The 27,095-nt window shown below is 37.1% G+C and overlaps 2 protein-coding genes, 1 long non-coding RNA gene and 1 pseudogene across 8 annotated transcripts in view; 2 read left to right on the top strand and 2 right to left on the bottom strand.

Annotated features, from left to right (window-relative positions):
* ATF6 (activating transcription factor 6) overlaps window positions 1–2,272 on the bottom strand; it is a 276,390-nt gene extending 274,118 nt beyond the window's left edge. For 4 of the 5 annotated variants that reach the window (XM_077156699.1, XM_077156700.1, XM_077156703.1 and 1 more), the window contains exon 1: window positions 2,105–2,271. In XM_077156699.1, coding sequence (XP_077012814.1) covers window positions 2,105–2,162 — 58 coding nt within the window. In that variant the 5' untranslated portion in view covers window positions 2,163–2,271. Of the gene's footprint in view, window positions 1–2,104 lie in introns of all 5 variants that reach the window. The other variant, XM_077156701.1, reaches the window with a different exon arrangement.
* LOC143680092 (uncharacterized) lies at window positions 1,796–13,420 on the top strand. The gene is made up of 3 exons (XR_013174031.1): window positions 1,796–2,370; window positions 7,635–7,752; window positions 12,859–13,420. It is a non-coding gene; the product is annotated as an uncharacterized LOC143680092 (long non-coding RNA).
* LOC143678869 (signal recognition particle subunit SRP72 pseudogene) lies at window positions 2,654–7,410 on the top strand (annotated as a pseudogene).
* On the bottom strand, window positions 8,832–22,953 carry DUSP12 (dual specificity phosphatase 12). 2 transcript variants are annotated; one of them, XR_013174030.1, is made up of 7 exons: window positions 22,571–22,953; window positions 17,017–17,130; window positions 16,810–16,928; window positions 15,773–15,869; window positions 15,184–15,370; window positions 10,726–11,619; window positions 8,832–8,927 (listed from the first exon to the last, which is right to left on the bottom strand). XR_013174030.1 is itself a non-coding variant. In XM_077156704.1 (6 exons), exons 1-6 carry the CDS (start codon window positions 22,951–22,953, stop codon window positions 11,452–11,454), a joined length of 1,068 nt encoding a protein of 355 aa, XP_077012819.1. In that variant the 3' UTR covers window positions 9,572–11,451. The 2 variants fall into 2 exon arrangements, 1 of the variants encoding a protein (XP_077012819.1); XM_077156704.1 differs by lacking the exon at window positions 8,832–8,927 and having other exon boundaries at window positions 9,572–11,619.
* Window positions 22,954–27,095: the final 4,142 nt, after the last annotated feature.

Here is a 27,095-nt window from a genome sequence, read left to right as displayed (position 1 = left end):
TATCAAAACAAAAACACATGAAAATGATATAAAATTCAAATTTCAGTTTCCCTAAATAAAGTTTTACTGGAACACACTCATGCCCACTCACTGTCATTTGTAAGCAGTTGTGACAAAAAAATCACATGGCCTAAAATGTCTAAAATATTTACTATCTGGGCCTTTACAGAAAAGTTTGCTGACCTTGCTCTAAATGATTCAAATTTCATTACCAAAGTTGAATGGAAAAGAAAAGCACATCCCATCATAGGCTATCCAGAACAAATCACTTTACATAAAGTTGCTAGAGTCACAAAAAAGTATATAATCAGATTTAAAAATTTTAACTGGCCAACTTCTAATACTAAACAAATAAAATTAAATAAATCAGTGAAGTACTTGAACACCCAAAACAGTGATTCCCATAGAATGAACTGATACTTTACTGTGAAACACTAATAGACAATAGTTTCACTCTCATGCCTGCAAAATCTGTCGATTAACAGTTTGAAAAGGGAAAGGTGGAAAACAAGGGAAATAGGCACGTTCAGAGGGCCAGAATACCTGAAAGGAACCAATTACAAAGAACTGAATGCTGTGTTAAAGAACAAATTGTTTTTCATTAAGACTTGAAGTCAATTGATCAGAGTAGTCAGGCAAATGCAGACTGTTAATCAGAAAACAAAATATAAAAATGCTATCTGGAAGTGCCCCACAGTTATAGTTTAAGAAACATCGTTAAAATATAATAACTGAGTAGCTGAGAAAACAAATCATAAATACCTGACATACTGAAATAGACATTAATAACTGGGAGTTCACCTTTGGAGAAATGAATTTATGGAAATAATTTAGGAAAACATCATAAAATAATAATTAGGAGCCCAGGCTTTGGAGGTAGACAAACCGGTTCTAATTCTGGTTCAGCCACTCTTTAGCACTGACTTTAAGCACTCATCCTCTCTCTGCCTCAGTTTCCTCATCTGTAAAATAAGAGTACCTACCTCATTGGACTGTTGTGAGGATCTAGTAAGATAGAGCATGTAATGAGTTTAGCATAGCGCCTGGCATAAATAAGGTGCTAAATAAATGGTATTACTATTACTATCATATTTGGCTTGGGAAAATGCACTGGGAATAGACAGTCTAAATTTTTTCCAACAACTCTAGAAAATCTACCCAAGGATTAAAAAAATCTCCAATGATATAATTTTATTGAAGTTCTGCTCCTGGAAAATCAAACGAAAATTTCAGCTCAATAAATATAGCTGAAATTCCACTCTCACCACTTAGAATGTTGTTCCAAAGGGCAAAGATGAAGATCAGTCTCGGATCCCCCCAAATTCCAAAGCTCTGTGAATAAAATAGGCACTACAGGGGTGCTCAAGGATCCATAAATCCCAAATTTACACTGGAGCCCAAGCACAGTATTTGTATTGAAATTAAGCGCGTAAAAAATTACTCTAACACTCAGACGACAAAGCTTCTCTACTCTTATTTCCACTTACACCTCATCCCACCCTTCCCGGCCACCAAAACCAACCAAACAACAACAAAAATTCATAACAAGAAAAGCCAGTGCTGTATCTGGAGAGATTATATTAGTTTATAAGAGGTAGGTGTAGGTAACCAGGGACCTGAGGTCAGGTGATTAGGAATTTTCCCTCCTAACAAGATGGACATCAGCCTAGATCAACAGTAGAAGTTGCGAGATTAAGATTTCCGGCATACAGTCACATTTTCTTTCACACACCACACACATACAGACACTCCACAGCAATCACCACTCGCTTCTCACACTCTTTTTGACGGTCACAGCCACCCTGCCCTGTGCCTCCTCGCGACGTCAAGCTTAGCTCCACAAAATGATCACATGATACTTTCCCAGCGAAAAACAGTGAAGAATGGTAGTCATTTCAACTAGATAACATTTTTACTCTTGCTGTATTCACGAGAAATCGACCTATTTTGGGCTAGACTCTTCCAGGACCACGGACAGGAATGAGTGGCCCTCGTTCCCCGGGCAGGGTTTGTCCCCACCTGTCACCACGATGGGCGGAAGTAGGGAGAAATAAACCGGGAGACAAACCTGAACCACCCCGGCACATTCTCAGATCCCACTCACCCCAATCTTCATCTGGCCTCCGAGAGAGGTGCTGTCCTGGAGTAAAAGGTGACTCCATGGTGCGGGTGACACCAGCCGGCTTCCCGAAACACACGTTCCCTTGCCTGGAACTCGGTGACTAACGTGTAGCCGAGCGGCGTCAGGCGGACGAAATACTCTGTAACGCTGGTGAGACGGTGGCTGAGTGAAGACAAACTACTTCCACTACACGTGGGGTTTGGGCTTGTGCAAGTCAGAAAGGGGAACGTCGGCGGCTAAGTCCCTGGGTAAATATTACCCTTTTTCGTATTTTCCGCATTTTTTGCCTCGCTGTTTTAAGCAAAACTGAATTCAAAGATACCCAGACACCGCTTCGGTGAAAAAAAATTTAGGGACAGTAATAAAGACAAAAAGTAAAACACCTTCTGAACAAATTGGCTTTTCCCTGGACATGCTTCTTAACTACAGCCTAAATGCCTCAGAAAGGACAAATTAGAGACTAATAGAGTAAATTTTATTTATTTCTACAAATAATTCACTATCAATGTAAAATTTTCCATCTATTCACACATGTATGAAAGAGAAGCACGGAACAGTTTTTCCAGAGTCGTTAGAATTCCCTCTTCACTGACACGGTATCTGAGGTACGGATTACTGTCACACTTCTAAAAAGCCCTCTTGAAACATTTTAAACAAAGCTAATATAAAAGATAACAAACTCCCTATACCCAAACTTATACCTCTTAAGGATGCATTTCTAAACCCTCGTAATTAGTAGTGAAAGTCTGATAGCGCCGACCCAAAATCCCCCAATAATCCAAATTTCCAATTCTTTTAGTACTAAGATTTAATATTCCAATTTTGTTTCAAAGAAATTCACACCCATCGTGAACTCCAAGTGAAAATCTGAACTGAGTTTGATAAAATAGTTTCAGGAGTGCTACTTAACACTTTTGTGTGTAGTTTTTAAGTAACATTTCTTGCAGGACCAGTATTTAAAATACTGAACCATACCAGGAAAAGAACATGTATCCCTCTAAGACCAAGGTGACTTCTTTCCGGGGAAAAGGTTACTAAACAAAACAGAAATGCTTCCCAGAATTCTCCAAACTCCTAGTGGTTGGAAGGTTGCAACAGATTGCATAATCCACAGTTTACAAACCTCCTTGACACCAAAGCAAAAAAAAAAAAAAAAAAAAATCAGGAATTCTTTTCGTGTTATAGATGATTCCTTCTGTCATCAGATAACTAACCAGTTTCCTTTTAGGGTGAAATTGGTAACAATTTTATTCTCACCCAAGGGCAAATTTAAAAAGTAATATAAAAACTAAAATTAAGTCAGCAAGAGTCTTTTCTCTGAATACACCAGACACCTTAGTTTAAGAAAATCACCATTACTAAATTCAAGTAAGTTTTTAATTTTCAAAAGGTTTTATTTTTTTATTCATTTGGTACAGATAATCACAAAACAAACATTTGTGTACCTATCACCAAAAATTAGCAAATATTAATATTTTTCATTTTGGTTTTGGATGTTTTATTTTAGAAATTAAACATTACAGATAGTGTTGACATCTGTTTTTTCCCCTACTTCATTTCCATCCCTCCACACAAGCAACTTCTATTATGAATTTCCTGAGTATTATGCAGTCAATTTTTAGTTTTATTGCTACCATGTTTAAATGATGTTTAGCGGTACATACTATTTGGTTTACAATACACAAATGTAATACAATTTTAAGTAATGTTCTCCAAATCTCTTTTCTCATTCAACACTTTCTTAGAATCTATTTGTATTTTAACTATTATAAAATATTCCCTCGAAAGCATATATTCACAATCTTTTTCCATTTCCCTACTGATGGACATCAGTTGCTTGGGTCTTCTTGTGCATTTAGGCTAGAATTTCTTTGGTATATGCTGGGTCACAGAGGAGTATTTTCAATTTTACTTGCCAAATTATACCAATTTACACTTTTACTAGTAAGTTGAGTCAGACTTTTAAAATTTTGCCACTGAAAGATGTAACTATAAAAAGTTATAGTTGTGAAAGATGTAACTATAATTTACATTTCCCTATTAAAGAGATAGTGTATCATTTCATCTTTATTAAATCAATTCTATTTCCTCTTCTGTTATTTGCCCATTCTTTTATAAAGTTTGCTATTGGGCTTTCTTTTAATGATCTGTAGCTCTTTAGATAATCTATTCTATTCATTTAACTGTTACACTTGTTACAAACTCCTTCTCCCAGGTTGATATTTGTCTTTAACCTTATGGGATTTTTATTCTATAGGTTTTAATTTCTAATTGAATTTTTCTATCTTTTGTTTATGATCGCTACTTATATCTTGCTTAAGAAATCCTTCCCTTTTCCAAAGTCATTAATATTTTATTTTTAATTTTTTTATAGTTTTATATTTTTGTTTTTCACATTCGGGCTTTTTTTTCCTATGTAGTTATTACTTGGATATAGGAACACTATTGGTACACCAATCTTGTGTCCCAAAACCTTGTGAAATGTTATTCTAATATTTTTGTCTGCAATGTCTCTAGGATTTTCCATTTAGAAAAACTTGAAAACAAATATTTAAAAAAAATTTTAATTTTGTTTAAAAAAATCCTTTAAAGTGGAAATTCTCAAACACAAAAGTGAGAAAACATAATGAATCCCCTTGTTCCTGGTACCCAACTTCAAAAATTTACCATTGTCTTTTCTACCCCTTCCCCCACTTTTTTCATCATACTTTTTCTTCCTAAAGTATGTTAAAGCAAATACTAGACACCAAATTATTTCAAATATTTCAATATGTATCCCTGACATGATTTTTAAAAAATCATAACTATATATTATACCCAAAAAAACGAATAGTTTCTTCATATCACATACCTATCCCATGTTCAGTTTTCTATCTCAAAAACGGCTTTCTCCAGTTGGTTTGTTCATATCAGGATCTAAACAAGATTATCACAACGTATTTGTTTCATATGAAAGTTCCCCTGGCTTCCTTTTCTCCCCTACGTGCCATTTGTGAAGAATCTACTATTCTCTAGAATCCCCCACTTTATGATTTGGCTGACTGTGTCTTCATAATGATGCTTAATGCATTCCTGTACACTGGCAGTTTAGATCTAGAGGCTTGATTGGATTGTTTTTGCTTGTTTTGCAAGAATTCTTCATAGGTGGTATATGATAAAAACACAGAAATTGCATGATATCAGGAAGCACATAATTTATGGTATTCCCACTTTCAGATGCCAAGACTGTAAATGAATTTCAATTTTTCAATTTCAACTTGATTGTTCCCCCCTTGTTTTACTAGGACCTTTAGTACAATATTGAAGTTGGGGAGTGAAACAGAATGGTGACTTCACATGTGCTCTGAAGACAGTCAACAAGATACTACAGATCAACAAGGATGATGTAACTCCCCTACACTGTAAAGTGGTATGCCTTATCCAGAATGGAAGTTTCAAAGATGCCTTGGATGTCATCAATACTTACACCAAAGTGTTAGCTAATAACTTTCTTTACTTTGGAAAGGCATATTGCAAGTACAGGCTGAACAGAATTGAGAATGCTTTGAAGACAAAAGAAAAGTGCCAACCAGCAGACAAACAAACTAAAGGAGCTTTATGGATAAGTGTTATACCAATTGGAACACTATGATGAATACTTAGATCTTGTCCAAAACTCCCAAGATGATTATAGTGAGGAGAGAAAAAAAAAAAAAAAAAACAGCAGTTGTTGCAGCTCAACACAATTGAGAAGAGTGGTTCAAAAGAATTTGGAGGCACCATGAACTATGCTACAATGCTGCATGTGCACTGGTAGGACAAGGCCAGCTGAACCAGGCAATGAAAATCCTACAAAAAGCTGAAGATCTTTGCCACCATTCATTATAAGGTGCTGATGAAGCTAAGAAAGTCCACAGGCAGAACTGGCCATCATTCACAGTCAGATGGCCTATCTTCTGCAACTTCAGGGTCATATAGAGGAAACTTTGCAACTTTACAACCAGATAATAAAACTAAAGCCAACAGATGTGAGACTGCTAGCTATAATTGCAGATAGCATCATTACCATAAACAAGGACCAAAATGTCTTTTACTCTAAGAAGGTGAAATTAACAGTGCAGAGGGAGCCAGAATTTAAGCTTTCCAAGAAAAAAACTGCAAGCCCTAGAATTGAACAAATTTTACTTGCTATGTACACAAGACAAACAGAACAATGCTACAAAATATCCACCAGTCTACTGCCCCAAAGTCCCCAAGCATCTCCTACCTGTGCTAATCTAGCCTGCCCAGCTCTGCCATGAAAAGCAACACGAGAGCAACAGTGCTGCTTCAGGAATTTTCAGATCAGCATCCAGAAAATGCAGCTGAAATAAAGCTGACCATGGCACAGCTGAAAATTTCCCACGGTAATATTTACAAAGCATGCTTAATATTGAGAAGCATAAAGGAGTTAAAGCATAAACCAGGCATGTTACCTGCATTAGTGACCATGTACAGCCATAAGGAAGCTACTGATAGTGCCAATGAGGTTTTCACACAAGCTACCCAGTGATATCAAAATCATCAGCCCAAATCTCCTACTCATTTATTTGTCCTTGATAAGAAGCTGCAAATGTCAAACTCAAATATAGGTGGAAGAAGGAGGCAATCAGTGACTTTTAACTATGGAAACAAAATCCAAAAGATGTTCATACTCTGGCACAGCTTATTTCTGCCTACTCACTTGCAGAATCTGAGAAAACCAAAGTTCTTCGTAAATACTTACCCTCATCCAATTACTATTCTTTACAAGTAGATGTTGAGGCTCTTGAAAATTCTCCTGGTGCTACATACATTCAGAAGAAGGGTGCTAAAGTTGCTGGAGATCAAAGGAGCAAGGACAGGGAGATTTGAAAAAGAAAGGAAAACTGAATTATGACTCAAAAGTTACCCCAGATCCAGAAAGATGGTTACCAGTGAGGAAACATTCTTACTACTGAGGAAGAAAGATGGGTAAAAAGAAACATCATATTGGAAAACAGACCCAGGGAACAACTACAGGAGCTTCATCTGAACTGAATCCCAGTAAAACTGTGAGCAGTCCACCCACCTCCCTAAGACCTAGCTGTGTAGCAACAGTATCTGCCTCCACAAGTAACATCATACCCCCAAGACACCAGAAACGGGCAGGGGCTCCAGCAACAAAAAAGAACAGCAGAAATAGAACCGTGGAAAAAGTGGCTGGTAATTAGAACATTCTAGTTGCAGGAGATGACACTAGGAACATAACAGTAACACAGCAATACGAAAAAAAATATTGAGGGGAGGGACAAGAGTAAGTACCTTTAACTTGTTCCTAGCTTAAATGAAAATGTTTTATTAGTTTTACCATGAAATAAGATTTTTCCGTATATTTTTCATATCCAGTGTAATTAAGGAAGTTCCTTTCCATTTCTTTACTAGAAATATATTTATTATTTTGTTTTAAGTGTTAAATGTTATTGAATCCTTTTTCTTGAAGCTGTTCTTCATTGATTTTCAATTTGAACCCTAGGAAAAGAAATAAAATTTGAAAGACAATACCACTCTTTGATCTAGACAAGAGGAGCCCTATCCTGGATCCATACTTCAGAGGACTCTAGCACTCTACTGACCATGCCACTCCCTACAGGGTAAGAATCTATAGTGCCAAGGTGATATGCCCAAATAGGGTGCATGCCCTCCTTCCAGACATGCTTCTTATACTCAAGTAGCCCAAATAGCTCTGAGCCCACTTGTAGGGCTTGCTTAAGCCTCTGACCTCCCAAGGGTGGACTGAACCAATGGTTTGTGACAGTGGTGTAGACAAAATTTAGACATGTGGGGAGGATAGTCCACAGGTGTATATACTAGGCTTCTTCCAGTGCAGAACAAATCCAGAGGCAACATGTGGGTCAGAGGCCAGTTCTTCCTGTACTGTCATATTTTGTCATGGTCAACAAAGTCAGAGAATTCCATATTCAAACATGGCCTTCCAGATTGTTATGAAGGCATTTGTCAAGACGAAAGAATAAAAACATATTTTATTTAATAGCTAGGTAGCTTGATTTATAACTTTAAAATATTAAGACAAATATTATGTGTGCCTCATTTTTGTCCAGAACCTTGGTGGGATTACTGACTAGTGAATTTGCAACCTGGTTAGAAATTTCTTTCATCAGTACTTTCATTAGTTTTTTATAATCTGGTCAACATTTTCAGTATGACATCTTTAAGACATATAAATATCATCCTGAACAGTAAATATCAAGGCTAAAAGACAATTTTGGCATCAGCCAAGGCTTAGTTGCAACCTAGGTTCAATCATTTGCTAGCAATGTAACTCTGAAGAGGTGACCTTTCTGAGCTTCAATTTCATCTATAAAATGGGGATAACAGGATCTATCTTATAGGACTGTTGCAAGGATTAAACAACATAATACATGTGAAGTGCTCACCAAAGTGATTGGCACAGGGTAAAAGAACAAAATAATTTGCAGCTATTTTAGGGGAGAATGTTGAATGCTACTAGCTAAGCACTATGCTAAGTTTTTTATCTACATTATATACAAAATCTTCATAATAACCCAGAGATGAATATTATCATCACTATTTCTTATAAGAAAGAATAAAAGCTAATGCAAATGATCTTTAAAATAACCTGTCAGGAAGAAAGAACATATATTAATCTCTGCTTGTGGAGGAGGAAAATGACCCTCAATTTTCAAAAGCCCTGCTCCCTTTCAGGAAGATGGTGACCAGTGGAGCCAGAATTAAAGCACACTCTCCTGACTTCTACTTCAGCACTCTTCTCACTGTACCGCATTGTCTGTGAAATAAAGTTAAAATTGCTATTTTCAACAAATGTATAAATCCAAATTTTCTAAGCTGCTATTCTTAAATGAATCATTAAAAAGAAAGAACACTACTAAGTTTTGTTGTTTTAATGAACAAAAGCATAATAGACTTGTTATCTAACTCACAAAACTAAAACTGAAATTAAGGGACTTCAACTCTAGGTCTGAAAATTTTGCTCAGTGGGTATTCACAGAATTTCAAAATGTACATAAAGGTTAAGTTTCTCCAAATCATTCTTCACTGGCAAATACCAATTATCTTTCAAAAATGTATGACTCTGTCTTTCTCTTCACACTAGCACATATGCTATAAATAAGGCAGAGGCTTTCTCTGGTTTGGTCACTGTATCACCTATAACTGCACATAAAAGGTGTTCTGTAAATATTTACTGAATTAACAACTGTAAAATAAAATAAGATGTAATTCTCTCTGCTAGGTTATACAGTGTGTGATAAGTAAGCATTAAGTTGAGCCATATGAAACTGCAACTACTCAACAATTTCTTTACCTTAAAAAAGTAACAATTTCATATGGTTTAACCTAATTATTTTAAAGAGCTTTCTGGAGGATAATAGCAAGAAGCAAAGAAGTGAACTGATTTTGTAAATGCTAAGGTAACCAAAAACATATCTTTATTAATATACTATGTAGCTTTCTGAACAGAATAGAAATAAGTCCTACATGAGACCCAACAGCTATTTTTTATCCTAATCATACATAGTTAACCAACTCATATCCTTTTTTTTTTTTACATGGGCAGGCATGGGAATCAAACTTGGGTCTCCTGCATGGCACTCTGCCTGCTGTTCTTTTTTTTTTTTTTTTTTTTTTAACATGGGCAGGCACCGGGAATCGAACCCAGGTCCTCTGGCATGGAAGGCAAGCGTCCTTGCCTGCTGAGCCACCGTGGCCGCCCTCATATCCTTCTTATAGCTGTTCTTTTATTCAATTTGTCTGAATTTTAGAGTCTGTCAGGCCTAGAGATGACTCCCCAGTCTGGGCAAGAACATAGTTGAATTGTTTTAATTAATCAGAGATGAGTCAAAGGTTTTCTCCTGTTTTATGTTCCCATTCAAATGCAAGGCAGTACCAGTTCTTAGGTTTTACTAATACTGTATTCTCCCTGAAGGTGGGATAGCAAAACTAACTTAAAAACACCTATCAGCTTTTAATAGTAGTACTTGATGTCCTCATAATAAGAAATTATTATATGGAAATTGCCAAAGGCTTCAGGTCCTAGGTTGAGATTCTCTCAAGAATCATCCAAAACACTTCTATACATTTCAAAAATTAAGCTAGGCTTTTTTTTTTTATTTTTTTAAGGCATGGGCAGGCTCCAGGAATCAAACCTGGGCCTCTGGCATGGCAGATAAGAATTCTGCCACTGAGCCACCATTGCATCACCCTAGGCATTTTTTTAAGGGTGTCATTATTCACATTTCCTCTTGGCATTTAAAAATATTGCCACCTTTATGTTTATATATACATAAGACACGTTCATACATGTAAATATAGAAAATGCCTTAAGAACATAGACTATATTTCTCCTTACCAGTTCATTCTGATATCATATGAATGTTCAAACAACTAATTAGGTCCAATTCTAACTATTAGTAGTAAGTAAAATAAATTCCAGTTTCCAGAATTCAGGTCAAAAATCTAATCTGGACATAATACTGTTTCTTAATACTCTAACATATCAGCCTAAAATTGTAATTGATATGTAGTGACTCTACATTTTAAAAACTTGTTTTATCATTAGAATATACCTTAACATTAATACATTTCTTTATGTAGATTACTTCAAGAAGTATCTCAAACACACTTTAATAAATAACTTAAATGACTGGGATTCCAGAACAGTAATTAAGAAAATCACTTTTTTTTTTGGGTGCATTGTCTGGGAATCAAACCCTCGTCTCCCACATGGAAGGTGATCATTCTACCACCAAACACCTGTGCACCAAGAAAATCAAATTTTAAACCAGTGCTCTAATGGCCTTTTCTTCTATATTTGTAAGAAAAATCCAGATAAACGTAGATTTCTTAATGTTCCTTTAAAAAGAAATATGGAGAAATAAATTTCAAAATATGATCAAGCAAATCTGCTTTATGCTTCTGGAAGTAAAAGAATACCTTTTTAAACATGACAGTTACCAATTTCTGTATATAATTTTGTCCATCCAGAACTTAAGCTTACATAACTAACATTCCAAAAATTATTATTGCTTAAAATATATGAAACAAGATATCTAGGTTATAAAAGCTTCTAATATCAAATGCAATAAAATTTACATGCTTGATTTCCATATAAAGTATTCTACCCATATAATACAGTAGGCTAACAAAGCATAACTTCCAAGTCACATCAAGTGATTTTTATCTTCTCACAATCCAAATGAAATATTGATGGCCTAAAAACTAGAAAATTTGCCATAAATAACAAGTATGGGTAGTACATATCATCAGTACATTTCTTTCCAAGTTATCAAATGTCACAAGTTGTTTTTTCTTGTTTGTGATCCTAAAACTGGCAGCATTCTCATTTCATCCACTCTATTCTTATGTATTTGAAAAGCAGGTGTTATCCATCTACCACATGAGCACTGTTCACCATACCAGTTGAAGGAACCTAGCTTGGCACTGCATTTGGGGCAAAGAAGCTGAAATAAAGCAAATGTGTTACTTCATTCATTAATTTTTATAGCAGACAAATAATTACTTTTTTTTATTTATATCCTCTGATATAAACACACTTATGACATGGTCTCTACCATCAAGGAGTTTAAAATCTAATCAGTGAGACAAAATGCATCCATAATTTGCTGTAACAGATGGCAGACTATAATAACTGTGTAAGAGTCATGTTGTACTCTGAGAGTTTAGAAGAGCAACAGATGAATTCCATTTTGAGGGCAGTAAATTGAAGCTTGAGGTAAAACTGAAAGATGTGGCATAGATAAGTGGCTTTTAAATAGGTCTACAATTTAAGATTTCAAACTAAATTAACCATTCTGGCTAAAGAATAGAAAAGTATTTTAGGATTCTTAAGCTTTATTACTAACTGATATTGACAGTATACAAATTAGTCCATCTCAGATTCCTGGGCATTTAAAAAACAAACAAACTGACATTCCAGTTAAATAGATTTTTTTAACAAGTCTTATCATATTTTCTAATAATATATTTACAGCATTAAATTTCTTATGTTTAGCTCCTTAATTTGTGCAAGTATTAGGTAAGGATTTTTAGTTTTAATCTTGGGATACAGAAAACCTGGACATAAAATTTGGGTACCATAAAGGAAAAAACTGACAGATTTTATTACATAAATATCTTAAATTTTAATATGACAAAATGTAGCACAAAGTTGAAATAAGCAAAACATTGAAGAAAATATTTGCAATGTCTTATATGAGGCAGTAACATCTAGAATATGTAAAGAGCTCCTACAGATCAATAAGAAAAAGATAAATCTCTTGTAAAAACTGGCCAATGTTGAGAAAGCAATTTACAGAAAAGAAGTTATAAATGGCTGATAGATATAAAGAAGTTGGACTTCAGAGATAATCATGAAACTCAAAACATTTTAGGATTAACATTTTTCATCTTAACAGACTGACAAACTTCTACAAGTTTTATAATATCCACTACTGCCAATGGTATAGAGAAATGGTACATGAATTTACTGCTAGTGAAAGACAAACTGGTATGGACTTTTTAAAAGTCATCCAACAATACTAGTAAAATTTAAAGTGTGTACACTTTTCAATCCAAGACTTCCACTTATGGGTATATATTCTATAGAAAAATTCAAATATCTGTACAAAGAAAGCATGCACAAATGTGATGTGGAATCTTTCAAAAAATTAATGTCTTTATCTTGTATGCATGTTTTTCAGGTTAAATAAAAGCAGCAGGCCAAAAGCACAAGCAACAAAAGAAAAAATAGATAAATTGGACTCTATCAAAATTAAAAATTCTAGTGCTACAGATGATTTCACCAAGATACCATCAAGAAAGTAAAAAGACAACGCACAAAATGGGAGACAATATTTTCCTGATGAGGGGCTTGTATCCAGAATCATACATTGGAATATTATTCAGCAACAAAAGAATGTTGTATTGATACATGCTATAACATGAGGAACCTTGAAAACACCATGCTAAGTCAAAGAAGCCAGTCACAGAAGATCACATATTATACGATTCCATATATGAATGTCCAGAATAGGCAAATCTATAGACAGAACTGCCTAGGAATGAGATAAAGGTGGGCAATGGAGGGAATGGGAAGTGACTACCAATGGGTACTGCGTTTATTTTGGGGGTGATGAAAATGTCCTAAAATTGATTGTGGTGATGGTTGCACAACTCTGTGACTATATGAAAAGCCGATGAATTGTATACTCTAAATGGGTGATTTGTATGATATGAATTATATCTCAATAAAGCTGTTTCTAAAAAGCAGCATGGTCTGGAAACTTGGAATTGATTACAGGGTACTACTTTCTAGACAAGACACTAATTAATATAAACTACATTTCCTCATGTATAAAATGTGAATATATTTGCTTTACCTATTTAATAGAGTTATTATATAGTTTAGATGAGATGACAGTAGAGGGTTTCATAAAATAGAAACTTTTTATATGCAAACTTTTAAAATCATTATTTAAGATTCTTATTATAGAATGCCTTCAGATTAATATCAAGTAAACCTAAAAGAGAAATGTGGCTGTCACATGATCTTCATATAAAATGACCTCTGTTCTTTAGAATTAATAGGAATTGAAAAAGAATCTCATGGCAAACATACAAGATTCAAAGAACAGGGGAAAAAAGGCAGATACATGAAGCCAAAAAAGAAAACACAATTGTAATGAAGAAATTTTAAGTCTAATTTTTAAATTATTGATTTACCCTGCTTGTTACAAAGTTCAAGTTTTGTTAAATAGATTCTAAATAGTTAAAGAATAAATCATATTATTTAAAAAGTATTTGCAAAGTCCCCTTGGGGGTCTTTGGGAGGAAATAGTCCCCATCTGGGGAATTCCTAACATTCTCGCAAGCTGTGGGGACAACCAATTCAATAGGCTGAGACCTCGATCTCGGAGTTTGCCCCTCTGAAACTCATTCCTGCAAAGGATAGGCTAAGCCTACTTAAAATTAGGCCTAAGAGTTACCCCCAGAGAACCTCTTTTATTGCTCAAATGTGGCCTCTCTAAGGCAATACAGCAAGTGAACTCACTGCCCTCCCTCCTATGTGGGGCATGACTCCCAGGAGTGTAAATCTTCCTGGCAACATGTGACAGAAATTCCAGGATAAGCTAGGACCCAGCATCAAGGGATTGAGAAAGCATTCTTGACCAAAAGGGGGAAGAAAGAAATGAGACAAAATAAAGTTTCAGTGGCTGAGAGATTTCAAACAGAGTCAAGAGGTATCTTATGCATTATATACATATTCCTTTTTAGTTTATGGTATACTGGAGTGACTAGAGGGAAGTACCTGAAACTGCTGAGCTGTGTTCCAGGAGCCTTGATTCTTAAAGACAACTGTATCACTATATAGATTATATAGATTTAACAATGTGACCATGTGATTGTGAAAGCCTTATGTCTGATGCTCCTTTTATCCAGGGTGTGGACAGATGAGTAAAAAAATAAGGTCAAAAAATAAATAAATAATGGGGGGTAGGGATAAGGGGTAAAAACAATAGGGTAGATTGAAATACTAGTGGTCAATGAGAGGAAGGGGTAAGGGATATGGGATGTATGAGTTTTTCTTTTTATTTATTTTTCTGGAGTGATACAAATGTTCTAAAAATGATCATGGTGAGGAATACACAACTATGTGATGATACTTTGAGCCACTGATTTTCACTTTGGGTGGATTATATGTGTGTGAAGATATCTCAATAAAAATAATTATTATATTATTATATTATTTAGCTTTACATTTGAAAAAATATATAAACAATAGCCTTAAAAGTAATTTATTAACTTAGACCAGTGGTGCTCAGCCAAAAGTGGTTCACTATTTTGAGTTGTTTAAAAAAAAGTTTTATTGATAGATTCTTTACTTGATGAAGAGAAAAGGTACTCTTCAGAAGGAAAGAGTTATGATGGAGTAAAACACTAATAAAACATTAGTATGGTTTAAAATGCAAGAAAGGACAAAATATACTCGATACAACAAAATTACAGAAAATTAAATGTGTTCTCACCTGTGCATCCATCACTCCTAACAAAGCAGATTCCATCCACTGTACAGGTTCAATGAAATAAGATGTACACTGAGCCTGACTCCCTGTCGTAGTCATGAAAGATGGTGTCATTCTCTTGTGAGTGAAGGCTGTGGGGCCACTTCCTTCATTATGATCCAATATACTAGAACTTCGGAATAAGGATCGCCTGCAACCCCCAAACAAACAACTTTAATGACTTCCAAAAGGAAGAAAAAGTAAGATGAAATGTGCAGAATTTTTTAGAAGACAAAATAATAAAACACTGATTTTGATACTTTAATTTTTAACAATACCTAAATCTGATTACTTTTTTTTTTTTTTTTTTTGGCATGGGCAGGCTCTGGGAATCAAATCTGGCATTGTGAGAATTCTGTAGTGAACCACGTGGCACCACCCTAAATCTGATTACTTTTAATTTTAAGAATTTATAATCTTCTTCAAAGCAGATTTCAATTTGAAATTTCTGCATTATTCAATAAACAAATTCTTCCTAAACAGATGTAAGAAACTGAAGTACATTTCAGTTACTGAGACAAGATAAAAATCTCCAGAGGATAAAATATCTTACCTGCACTTTCTACATTTGTAGAGAACCTCATCTTTCAATCCTTGTGAAGTGGCAGTTGGGTCAACAGCAAAGAGTTCCTGAGGTAAATTCTGCAATTCTATAAGACATGAATAAAACATATCCATCTGTCAAACTCAACTTGGCATTTTAAGACAAAATTCAGTTAATATCAAATTGAGGCAATGAGTGCTAATTTCAGAAATTTAAAAAAAATAAAAAGCCCCATTGCTCCAATGTTGAGAAATCAGGATGAGGTATGACTGCATGGTGATTAAGTCAGGGTGCAGACTTTCTGAGTTCAAATCCCAGCCCTACAATTTACAATCTATTTGACCTTGAACAAGTTATTTCTCACTGTCACAATTTCAAAAGGAAAACAATGATAACCATCTGTGCTAGTTTGAATGTTATATACCTCAGAAAAGCCTATGTTCTCTTAATCCGATTTTGTGGGGGCAGATCTATCACTGGGTGGGACCTTTTGATTAGGTTGTTTCCATGGAGCTGTGAGTCTACCCATTCAAGATAGGTCTTAATCCACTTACTGGAGGCCTTTGAGAATTTTTGAAGAAAACACAGATGCTTGGAAAAAGAAAATGTCCTGGGAGATGCTAAACTAAGGATGAAATCCAGAGTTTGCCCCAAAGAAGCTAAGAGAAGACCTTGGAATCAGAAGCTGAAAGCAACAAACTGGGAGCAAGGATGAGCAGACGCCAGCCACACGCCTTCCCAGCTGACAGAGGTGCTCCAGATGCCAGCGGCCTTTCTTCAGAGCCCAGGTATCATCTTGCTGATGCTTAATTCAGACATTTTCACAGCCTTAGAATTCTAACTTGTAACTTAATATATTCCCTTTGTAAAAGCCAATCCATTTCTGGTATATTGCATTCTGGCAGCTTTAGCAAACCGAAACACCATCTCACCATCTCAAGGGGTTGCTGGAAATGTAAATTAAATAATGCACCTGAAATGTTTAATGCCAGTGTAAATGACATATAGAAAGGGCCTAATATATATTAGCAATTATTATTACTTACCTGGATACTTCTCTGTAACCTTTTGTAAACGATATTGCTTATAAATTGCACTAGAGGTATCCACTTCATATCCCATTGCCTGATATAATTTCAGTTGCCACTCAAACCCCTCATTCATCCTATAGTGATAAACAGATATAGAGTTCAATTTTCTTTAAATAAAATCACATCACAAAAGTAGAATTGTTACAATAACAAATAACTCACTTAGCCTCTGGTTGGACAGTCTGGAGGTTTTCATAAGCTTTTTCAAAGGTAAGTTGGTCAGTCTTCATCATAAAAGCAGTTACCACTGCAACACTTCTACTGACTCCTGAATGACTGAAAAAGAGATCTTTAAAATAGCAAATAGAAACAATTAAAAAAACCCATTCCCCTATTAATGGCAAAATTCAGGTCCTCTTCATGTCTGCTTTTGCTCATACTAAAATAAACCTTTTGCCTCTGAAATACTACCAATGTACGAAAAAACAAAGGTTGAATTAAATGGGCACACACTGTCATTTGTCTCCCTCTTCCTAAAATAATCTGACAGCAATTACTCTATGTAGTAGGAACTCTACTAGGCCTTAGAGAAAGAAAGAACAGAAACAGCTTTAGATATCAAGGAATCAACAAGTCATTCATTGAACTCTTATTATGTGCCAAGCATAGTTTTAGGTACTAGGAATACATATATATATATAATATATATCAACAATGAATGAAACACATAAACACATAAAAACTTGGCTCTTGTGAAACTTATTAATAATGGAAAGAAATTGACAATAAACAAAATGTTTGATATACACTGTTTCAGAGTAAGCAATGTCACTATAATAGGATAAATAATAGAAAGGATTACTATGACCTTTATTTAGTATAAGTAATTATCATTTCCCTAAAAATTCTACAGTTTTTTTTTTTTTTTTTAGGAAAAAGGAAAGAAAATCCCTAGCCTTATAAAAGTTCATCACGGTAAGACAAATTTCAATTTGAACCTCACGAGGATCTAAAATTTGGGAACATTTATTATTACATTAAAAAGCAAGACTCATTAATAGGTAGTGAACCTAAATCTGACCCTATTCCTAGATATACCATTAAGATGGATGATGCCTATACCCAAGAGCTTCAATTCTCTTTTACAAAAGAGAGACTCTATTTTATTTTCTGCTGTATTTTCCATACCTAAAAGACTACCCAGTAAATAGTAGCTGCTCAATAAAATAAATGAGTACAGGAAATGGCAACACTACTTGATAGCACGTTCACTGAAGACCCATGACAAAGATTAAATATAAAAATGTCTTAATGTAGTTTGAAGAATGGCATTCATTTAAACAGAAAACAGTGTCCTTGTATCAAATAGAGAAATTCACACTTATTCATTCACCAACTCTTATAACTTAATGGTTAGAAGTGTGGATTCTGCACTCAGGAAATGGTGTTGGTGTGAAAATACGTCTATAAATTCTTTAACATTTCTTTCTTCAAAAAGTGGGATCTAGACCCGAGTTCAATTCCTGGACCACGCATCCAAAAAAAAAGTGGGGTCTAAACCAACCAAGAGATGAATGATATCCATTGTTTCCCTGAGCCAAGTTCTTATCCTGTCTTGTGGGGAAGGGGAACAGAGGGTTTTACCTTTTTTTTGAAAAAAGGTTTGAAAACATCTGTCAGATTTTATAGTCATTAGTTATAACAAACTTATTTTAAAGTCAAAAAAAAAAAGAAAAAGTAGGGTCTAATTCCTCTCCCCTTAAATGTGAGCCAGACTTGAGAACTCCTTGTAATGCACAGAACTTGGCAGCAGTGACGCTGGGTCTTCCAAGGCCAGGAGGCTAGCTTCTGCCTGGGATGCACTTTCTCTCATCACTGCTACGCTTAAGCAGCCTACAGAGAGTCTCTCCTGAGGAGGGCCTTCAGCCAGCCACCACCACCACCCTGCCAGCCATGCAAGCCATATTGGGTGCAGATTCTTGAGCCTCAGTCAAGCCTTCAGATGACTGCAGCCCTAGCCAAAATCTCAACTGTAACCTTATGAGATCCTAAACCAGAACCAAATTCCTGACCCACAAAAAAATGTTATAATAAATGTTTAGTAAGCCTCTCAATTTTGGATATTTTGTTACGGATCAAGAGAAAACTAATGCAGGAAGTCTGGTTACAAATCCTGTCTCTGGCTCATGCTAGTTATGTTACTGGGCAGGTTGCATATCCTGACAACACCTCGGTTTTCTCACTTGTGAAATGGAAAACATCTACCCTGTTTATTTGTTTTGAAGTTTAAATAAGATAATACTTACAAAGAACTCAGAAGACCATAAATGCTATTGTTCTTAATCTTATTTAACGAATATCTACCTTGTATGAGGTACTAGAGACAGAGGGATAAATAAAACAGTATGTCTCAGCCCTCATGCTTAATCTTACTGCCTTAAAAATTAGAAATAAGACATACATTACACTTATTCATTACTATACATAAGGTACAGATTTATATATTCATTTTTTCAATCATTCATTGAGCAAGCATTTACCAAGTGACCCCTGCATTTAAATGCTATAGAGAAACAAACATAATGAAAAAGTCACTGTCTATAGGGCATTTATTTTCTTGTTGGAGGGAGGGAGGAACACAAAGAAATGTTGAGTAATCTATAAATAGTATAAGAATTGAAGGATAAAAAGAAATTAAAGTCATAATCAAGCATAAGTAAAGTAATAAAGTTCATTTTAGATGAGCTAACCCGGGAAATTTAACTATTAATTACTGCCTGTAGTAAATCAGATTTTAATTACAACATTCATATCACATTTCACAAAATTTAGGTCCTTTCACATACGCCATTATGATCACTCAGCAACTTAGTTAGGAAAATACAGCATCTCATTTTGGAGATGAGGAATCTGGGAGTGAAAGGAATTATGCGTTCTGTTTAAAGTCACACAACTTGTAAGTGATGAAGAAATTATTAAGAGCTGATTACCTAATACTAACTCCAAGTTAGCACATGTACCTAGAATTCACCAACTCTCCTCCATTTTAACCACACTGATTATCCACATTCACATAGTCCTCTGGAGTAGAAAAAAATCATTTGTTGGAATAAAAAGATTTCAACCATTATATCTCTCGCTTGAGACCCCGCACTCCATCATCACTGATTTTCAAAAGACCAGAGCCACCATTATATCATGTCTGGATTACCACATTTCACCTATTTTCACTCTTTTTTTTGGGGGGGGGGGGGGGCGGGGTTGCATGGTCCAGGAATTGAAGCTGGGTCTCCCACATAAAGAGCATTCTACCACTGAACCACCTGTCATTTCATCTATTTTTAAAGGCACGTTTTTACATTCCTACATCTGAAATTGTGTCTTACAACTGATGTAGTCAGATGACAACTGTGACAGATTTGTCATTGCTATAGATAGGGAATATTTAATAAATGATTCAAAAGAATTAGGCTCTGTACATGAAATAGTTTTAGGAATAACAACCAATTTATGTTTTTTTTTTACAGTATTTTCCTTTTGAGTATGCATAAGAGTGATATATAATTTTTAAATGCCTAACTGAGTCTAAATATTAAAGCATAAATAAAAATTCCAAGTGTACCAGTTTGAAAGTATCATGTACCCCAGAAAAGCCATGTTTTAATCCTGATCCAATCTTGTGGGAACAGCCCTTTCTTTTCATCCAGATTCAAGACTATAAATTGGAATCTTTTGATCAGATTATCTCCATGGAAATGTGGCATGCCCAATTGTGGGTGTGACCTTTGATTAGAGGGAGATGTGACTCCATCCATTCCAGGTGGATCTTAATTAGTTTACTGGAGCCCTTTAAAAGAAAATATTTTGGAGAGAGCCATAAAGGACAGATACAACAGAGTCAGCAGAGAAAGAACCGACAGAAACTTCGGAGCAGAGCTTGGAGAACAGAGACCCAGATGTTTGGAGATGCTTGGAGCCCAGCAGATGTCACCATGAGATGTTAAGCAAGCCAGAACCTGGAGAGGGCTAAGGGAAGCCAAGAAGGGAAAGCCAGTCCCAGAGAAGTAAAGTGAGGAACCCCCACATGGACAGAGACTGAAAGCAAGAGAACCCCGGATCAAGGGACCCAGCAGATTCCAGCTACATGACTTCCCTGCTGAAAAAGGCATTCCAGACCAACTGACCTTTCTCAAGTGAAGGTAACCTCTTAATTTGGACACTTTCACTTCCTTAAAACTGTAAACTTCTAACTTATTAAATTTCCCTTTTTAAAAGCTGTTCCAGTTCTGGTATATCACATTTTGGCAGCTTGCAAACTAACACACTAAGTAATATCAGTCAATTTTACCACTTAAAATTTCCTTCACAACAATCTCCAAGAAAAAAGCATTTTTACCTTTCAGATGGACAAAGATCAAAAGACTTGATGTTTCACATTACTGGAGACCATGTAGGCAAACAGGAACTTTCTGCCATGCCAGTGGAAGTATAAATGGAGAGTAACTTGGCAACAACTGCTAAAATTTACAAATGCACATACTCTTTGACCCAACTATTCCACTTCTAAGAATTCCCCCAAAGGTATACTCACACGTGGGCAAAATGGTTGTTAAAGGTTATGCCTGTTTGTAAAATACTGAAATTTAAATGCCCATCAAGTGTGAGACAGATTAAATTACTTACGGTATTTCATAAAATGGAATATGTAGCTCAAAAAAATGTAAAGATGTTTTTTATGTCCTGATATGGGACAATCTTCAAGATGTTTTAAGTGAGGAGAAAAACAAGGTGCAGAACAGTTTGCATAATATGCCATCGTGAATAAAAAAAGAGAAAAAAGCACGCACAAATGTTTGCTTTTACATGCATGAAGTATCTCAGAAGGATAAGAAACTGTTAACATTATTGTCTCCAGGGAAGGGTGCCCAGGTAGCAGGAGTGCAGGGAGAATTTTCATTTAATATCTTATTCCCTTTGAATTCTGAACCACATGAACATCTTATCCAAAAATAATTAAACCGATGTTTCAGAAATTTGTAATGTCTTGGAACAAATCCAAATTCCTCTGCTCTTGGAATTCAAGCTCTCAATTTTATCCACCACTATCTAAATGTAAACATTTAGAACAAGTGCTGGCACACATTAAGTGCCAATAAATTAAACTTCCATCATTACCCCCAACCCAGTCATTACCCCCTTAAAATGACTACTTAAGAATTTCCTAATACTCATCAGAATTTTCTATCTTATTTGCCTTTGCTACACAACCTATCCTGTCTTTCCCCTGGGAATGGCCCAGGAATTCTTAAATCATAACCCTCTCTCCCCATTTCTTCTCTTCATCAACGACCCACCCCCCCCCAAAAAAAAAAATTGAAAATAATCAGCTCTTCCTCTGTAGTCTGATCTCTTTCTTAGTACAAGCCTCACATCCTAGTCTGTGTTACAATTATCTGGGTATCTGGCTTCTCTTCCAGAACTGTGAACTCCTTAGATGCAGGGACGTTGTCATTTATCTGAGTATTCCCCCCAAACCAACACATTGCCTACAAAATGAACCAACCAACACATGAAAGAGTGAAGATTTGCACGCCATCAGGGGCCTGTCTCCTGACCCAAACTCTCTCCAAATCAGGCCTCGCGCGGGATGGGGGTGGAAGGAGGTTTTCGTCGTTAGATGGCATCTATCCTCTCCTGGGGGCCTCGAAGAAGAGGGACAGCGAGGACAGGCTGGGAGCGAGGCAGGGCTGTTCTCCCCAAAGACCTAACCACTCACCAGTGGACCAACACCGTGCGGCCCTCGGCGCGGGCATGGCCGATGAAGGCCACGCAGCGGTCCAGGTGACTGAGCAGGTCGGTCTCGGGTTTGTCCAGCGCTGACACGAAGAGGCATCGTACACCCTCGACCCCAGTCCCCGCGGTGAAGCTGGGCGCCTCCGAGTCCACAGTCAGCACGGCCGTAATGCCCACCTCCCTGAGAAGGTCAGGATTCGCGACGGCCGCGGCCCCACCCAGATAGAGCCCCGGCCGCACTTGCCGCATGTGCTCCGAGACACAGGCCTCGCCAGAGCAGGGGCTACGGCGCGGGATGCCATGGCACGGGTCCTGAGCCTCCAACATGGCGGCGCCCAGTAGCCAAGCGGCCGCCGTCCCTACCATCGAGTGGAGCGGCTGGCTAGAACATCCCTCCTTTGGGACCCGCCGACTGGAGCGTGGCAGCTGCGCCACCGGAGGACCGCGAAGACCCTGGGAATGTGAAGTTGCAGGAGCAGTTAGCGCTGCTGTGGCAGAACTAAACCCTATTCAGGGCGACATGTAGCCGCGGTCACAGTTCCTCACCAACCCTTCACTCCTTCCCCCACCCCGCATATGATGATAGAGGATAAATTTCCCCATCTACACAGTTTCCCCGGCTTTTCGTGTTGAGACTTTCTGGAAGGGGACAGCTGGAGCAGCTGCATTCAATTTTGAAATAAATGTCTCACCAGCAGAATCAGCAGCATCATGTCATGCATTTGAAGTCAAACGTTTTTTTTAATGCCTATATATCCATTTATTTGTATTTCGTCTCTTGCATTTTTCCTTTTTTGGGGGGCGGGGGGCCAGTTTTTTTATATTGGGATGTTAATCCTTTCCTTGTTGATGTTTGCTGTTTTGTGTTTTATATGTGCTTTTGTATGTCAACGCCTTCCAGCCAGAGACCATCAGGAACCCACCTGTAACTGTACTGAACCTTGGGACATATCGGTAAAAGGGTGTTTTGAGGTCTTATTGTAGAATTTGGGCTTGTGTTAGGTAATTTTGAGGAGTTTTTTTAAGGAAGCAGTGCTTTGCTCAGAATTGAACGCTGTCAGGAAGTTGAGGTGATTCTCTGACTGGGTATCTGAATAAATCTTATCTATAGGAAGGGTAGACTCCAGAGAAGCTAAAGCTATAATTGGTCAAAAAAAAAAATAACAGTCACTCACTTTAGCCACGAAAGATCCATGGTTGGTATTTTATTACTTAAAGGACATTATGCACTTTCCTCTCAACCCTATTCCCTTTTCTATCTCAAAAGCTTTCCCTAAGTTAGGTTCACCCAGAGCCTTTTCAGGAAGAGTCACAGTAGCAGTCTTCTGGTTAAATCAACACAATCTTTCTCACTTTTCAAACATGAAAACACCTGGTGTCAGACACTAGCGTAGATGCTGAGGATGTGAAGAAGATTAGAGATCTTTGCCCTCAAAGAACTTAGAGAAAGTTTGGGTAGACTATAAGTAAATAGCCTAATTAGTGTTATGATACAGACAAGGACAAGGCTCTAAGGGAGCACATGGGGAGCATCTAACCCAAATGCCAAGTGTCTTAGTTTGCTAGGACTGCTATGATTAATTCAGGCTGGTTGGCTTAAACAAGAGGAACTTATTGTCTCCCCAGTTTCAAGGGCTAGGTGTCCAAAGTCAAGATGTCAGTAGGATCATGCTGTTACCAGACAAAGGCCACGGATTCTTTTGCCCGATGTACTCAATCACCAATTCCTGAGACACCAGGGTTTGAGAGAGAGAAAGAGTTTATTACTAGGCACATAGTAGGAGAGCAGATGGCCTAGCGGCCCAGAGTCTGTCTCCCCAAACTGCAGTAATTCTGACAGTTTTATTAGAGAAAAGCTGGGCAGGGTTTAGGATAATGAGTACTGTGGCTCCAGATGATGTAATGAGAGGTGACCTAATTATTGAGCATGTGCAGATCAACTACATGCTTAGCCATGGGACATATGTAAGAAAATGGCAGAATGAGGTCTAAGTGACTAGTAGGGTCAAGTCTAAGCTACTGCGCATGTCAGGTGGGCCCACTTTGGTTAGATCCAGTCTCGGTTATCAAGACTACTTTGGACTTGGGGTGGGTTAGTTCTGGGCTGACCCAAGACCCTTCATTAATAAACATTAGGAGCTGTCTTTAGTGATTACAAGATTCTAAAGTCGAAAAACTGGATAACTAGGTGTTTTGAACAGTGAATAAAGAAGTATTTGCAAAGTCCCTTGGGGGAATGATGAGAAAGGGGGAAAAATACAACTTCCCCATTTGGAGAATTCCTGATATTCTCGCAAGCAATGGGGAAAGCCAAATCAATGGGCGGAGCCCTCAATTTTGGGGTTTGTCCCTATGAAACTTATCCCCGCAAAGGACAGGCTAAGCTTACTTAAAATTAGGCCTAAGGGTCACTCCCAGAGAACCTCTTATATTACTCACATGTGGCCTCTCTCTCTCTCTCAGCCAACACAGCAAGTGAACTCACTGCCCTCCCCCTTTCTACATGGGACATGGCTCCCAGGAGTGTAAACCTCCCTGGCAACATGGGACAGAAATCCTAGAATAAGCTGGGACTCAGCATCAAGGGGCTGAGAAAACCTTCTCAACCAAAAGGGGGAAGATAGAAATGAGACAAAATGAAGGTCAGTGGCTGAGAGATTTCAAGGTTTCAAGAGGTTATTCTGGAGGTTATTCTTATGCATTATATAGATATCTCCTTTTTAGTTTATGGTGTATTCCTGTGGCTAGAGGGAAGTACCTGAAACTGTAGAGCTGTGTTCCAGTAGCCATGTTTCTTGAAGATGATTGTATAATGTATAATGATAGTCACGATGTGACTGTGTGATTGTGAAAACCTTGTGTCTGATGCTCCTTTTATCTACAGTATGGACAGATGAGTAAAAAATATGGATGAGAAATAAACAAATAATAGGGGGAACAAAGGTTAAAATAAACTGAGTAGATTGAAATACTTGTGGTCAATGAAAGGGAGTGGTAAGGGGTATAGCATGTATGAGTTTCTTCTTTTTTCTTCCTTTAGCTGGAGAGATGCAAATGTTAAAAAAAAAGATCATGGTGATAAATACACAACTATGTGATGATAATGTGAGCCATCAACTGTATCCATGTCAAGAATGTTTGTATGTTTGTTTGCAGTTTATAATAAAAATATTTTTTTTAAACTGGATAACTGGCTACAAATGAAGGTTAGTCGCCAGGTTTTTACAATCACAGGGGCAGAAGATAAAGGCTATATAATCATTATCAGCAATCAAGGCAGCTGGGTTACAGTTTAGAGATTTCAGGAATTTCCCTGTCTGCTTCAATAAACCAGAAAACAAAAAGGAAAATCTATATAATGATTCAGTAATCAAAGTCATCCCTTAAATCCTGATTTCTCAGTGAAAATGCTTTCTCTGAAATCTGTACCATTCAGGTGGTGACTGGCCTGCAATCCATAACTCAATCTCAACCTCTATTGTCTCCTTCTGTCTCCTTCTCAGTCCAAATTTCCCTTTCCTGTAAGGACTCCAGTATAAAGAGCTGAGCCCCACCATATAGTGAATGGAGCCCCCCTCCAGCCTAGTGAAATTGAGGTTGACCTTAAAACAGTAAATTTTGGAAGACCAATGAGTTCACATCCACAGGACTTGGGGTTAGGACTTAAACATGTCTTTGTGGACAATATGAGTCAATCCATAACAGGGATGGCTTCCCAGACACCAATCTTTGGCTTCTGAGATACTAATCTTCTTTGTTATCTCTTTGGCTACAATTTCTCAGTTTCCTTTGTGGGCTCCTTTTACTTACCTGACTTTTAAGTACTATTGTTCTCCAGCATCAGCTTCTCAAAAAAGAGTAGCCATCAGTATGTGAGTGGCTTAGGATTAATGAGATTTGTTTTTCTATGGTTAAGGCCCTGGGTCATGCTGTTTCAGGAAGGGGCTGGAGACTGTTGGTGCTGAGGTCATCATGCCGGCGCTGCTTTTCTGAATGACTATAAAAACCCTGGACACCAATGCTTGGGTGAGTTTGCCCGGTTGGCAGTACTTTGAACATGTTTCACACATTGTTGCTGGAAGAATTAAGCACAGCCCTGTGTGACCTCATTGGGAAGGGACACCTGGAAGCTTGTGCCTGGACTTCACCCATGTGCCTTTTCCCTTTGCTGGTTTAATAAATATCCTTTTGCTGCAATAAACTGTAACTTTGCAGGACAGATTTTCTGAGTTCTGTGAATCTTCCTAGGGAATCATTGAGTCTGGGGGATCCCGTGGGTGTTCATATGGACCCTGTGCTGGTTTGAAAGGATGTATGTCCCCTAGAAAAGCCATGTTTTAAGCAAAATCCCATTTCATAAAGGTAGAATAATCCCTATTCAATACTGTATGTTTGAAACTGTAATCAGATCATCTCCCTGGAGATGTGATTTAATCAAGAGTGGTTGTTAAACTGGATTAGGTGACAACATGTCTCCACCCGTTTGGGTGGGTCTTGATAAGTTTCTG

The sequence above is a fragment of the Tamandua tetradactyla genome, chromosome 4, assembly GCF_023851605.1.
Source record: "Tamandua tetradactyla isolate mTamTet1 chromosome 4, mTamTet1.pri, whole genome shotgun sequence".
In the NCBI taxonomy this organism is placed as follows: domain Eukaryota; kingdom Metazoa; phylum Chordata; class Mammalia; order Pilosa; family Myrmecophagidae; genus Tamandua; species Tamandua tetradactyla.
This window is presented reverse-complemented; position numbering and strand designations above follow the sequence as displayed.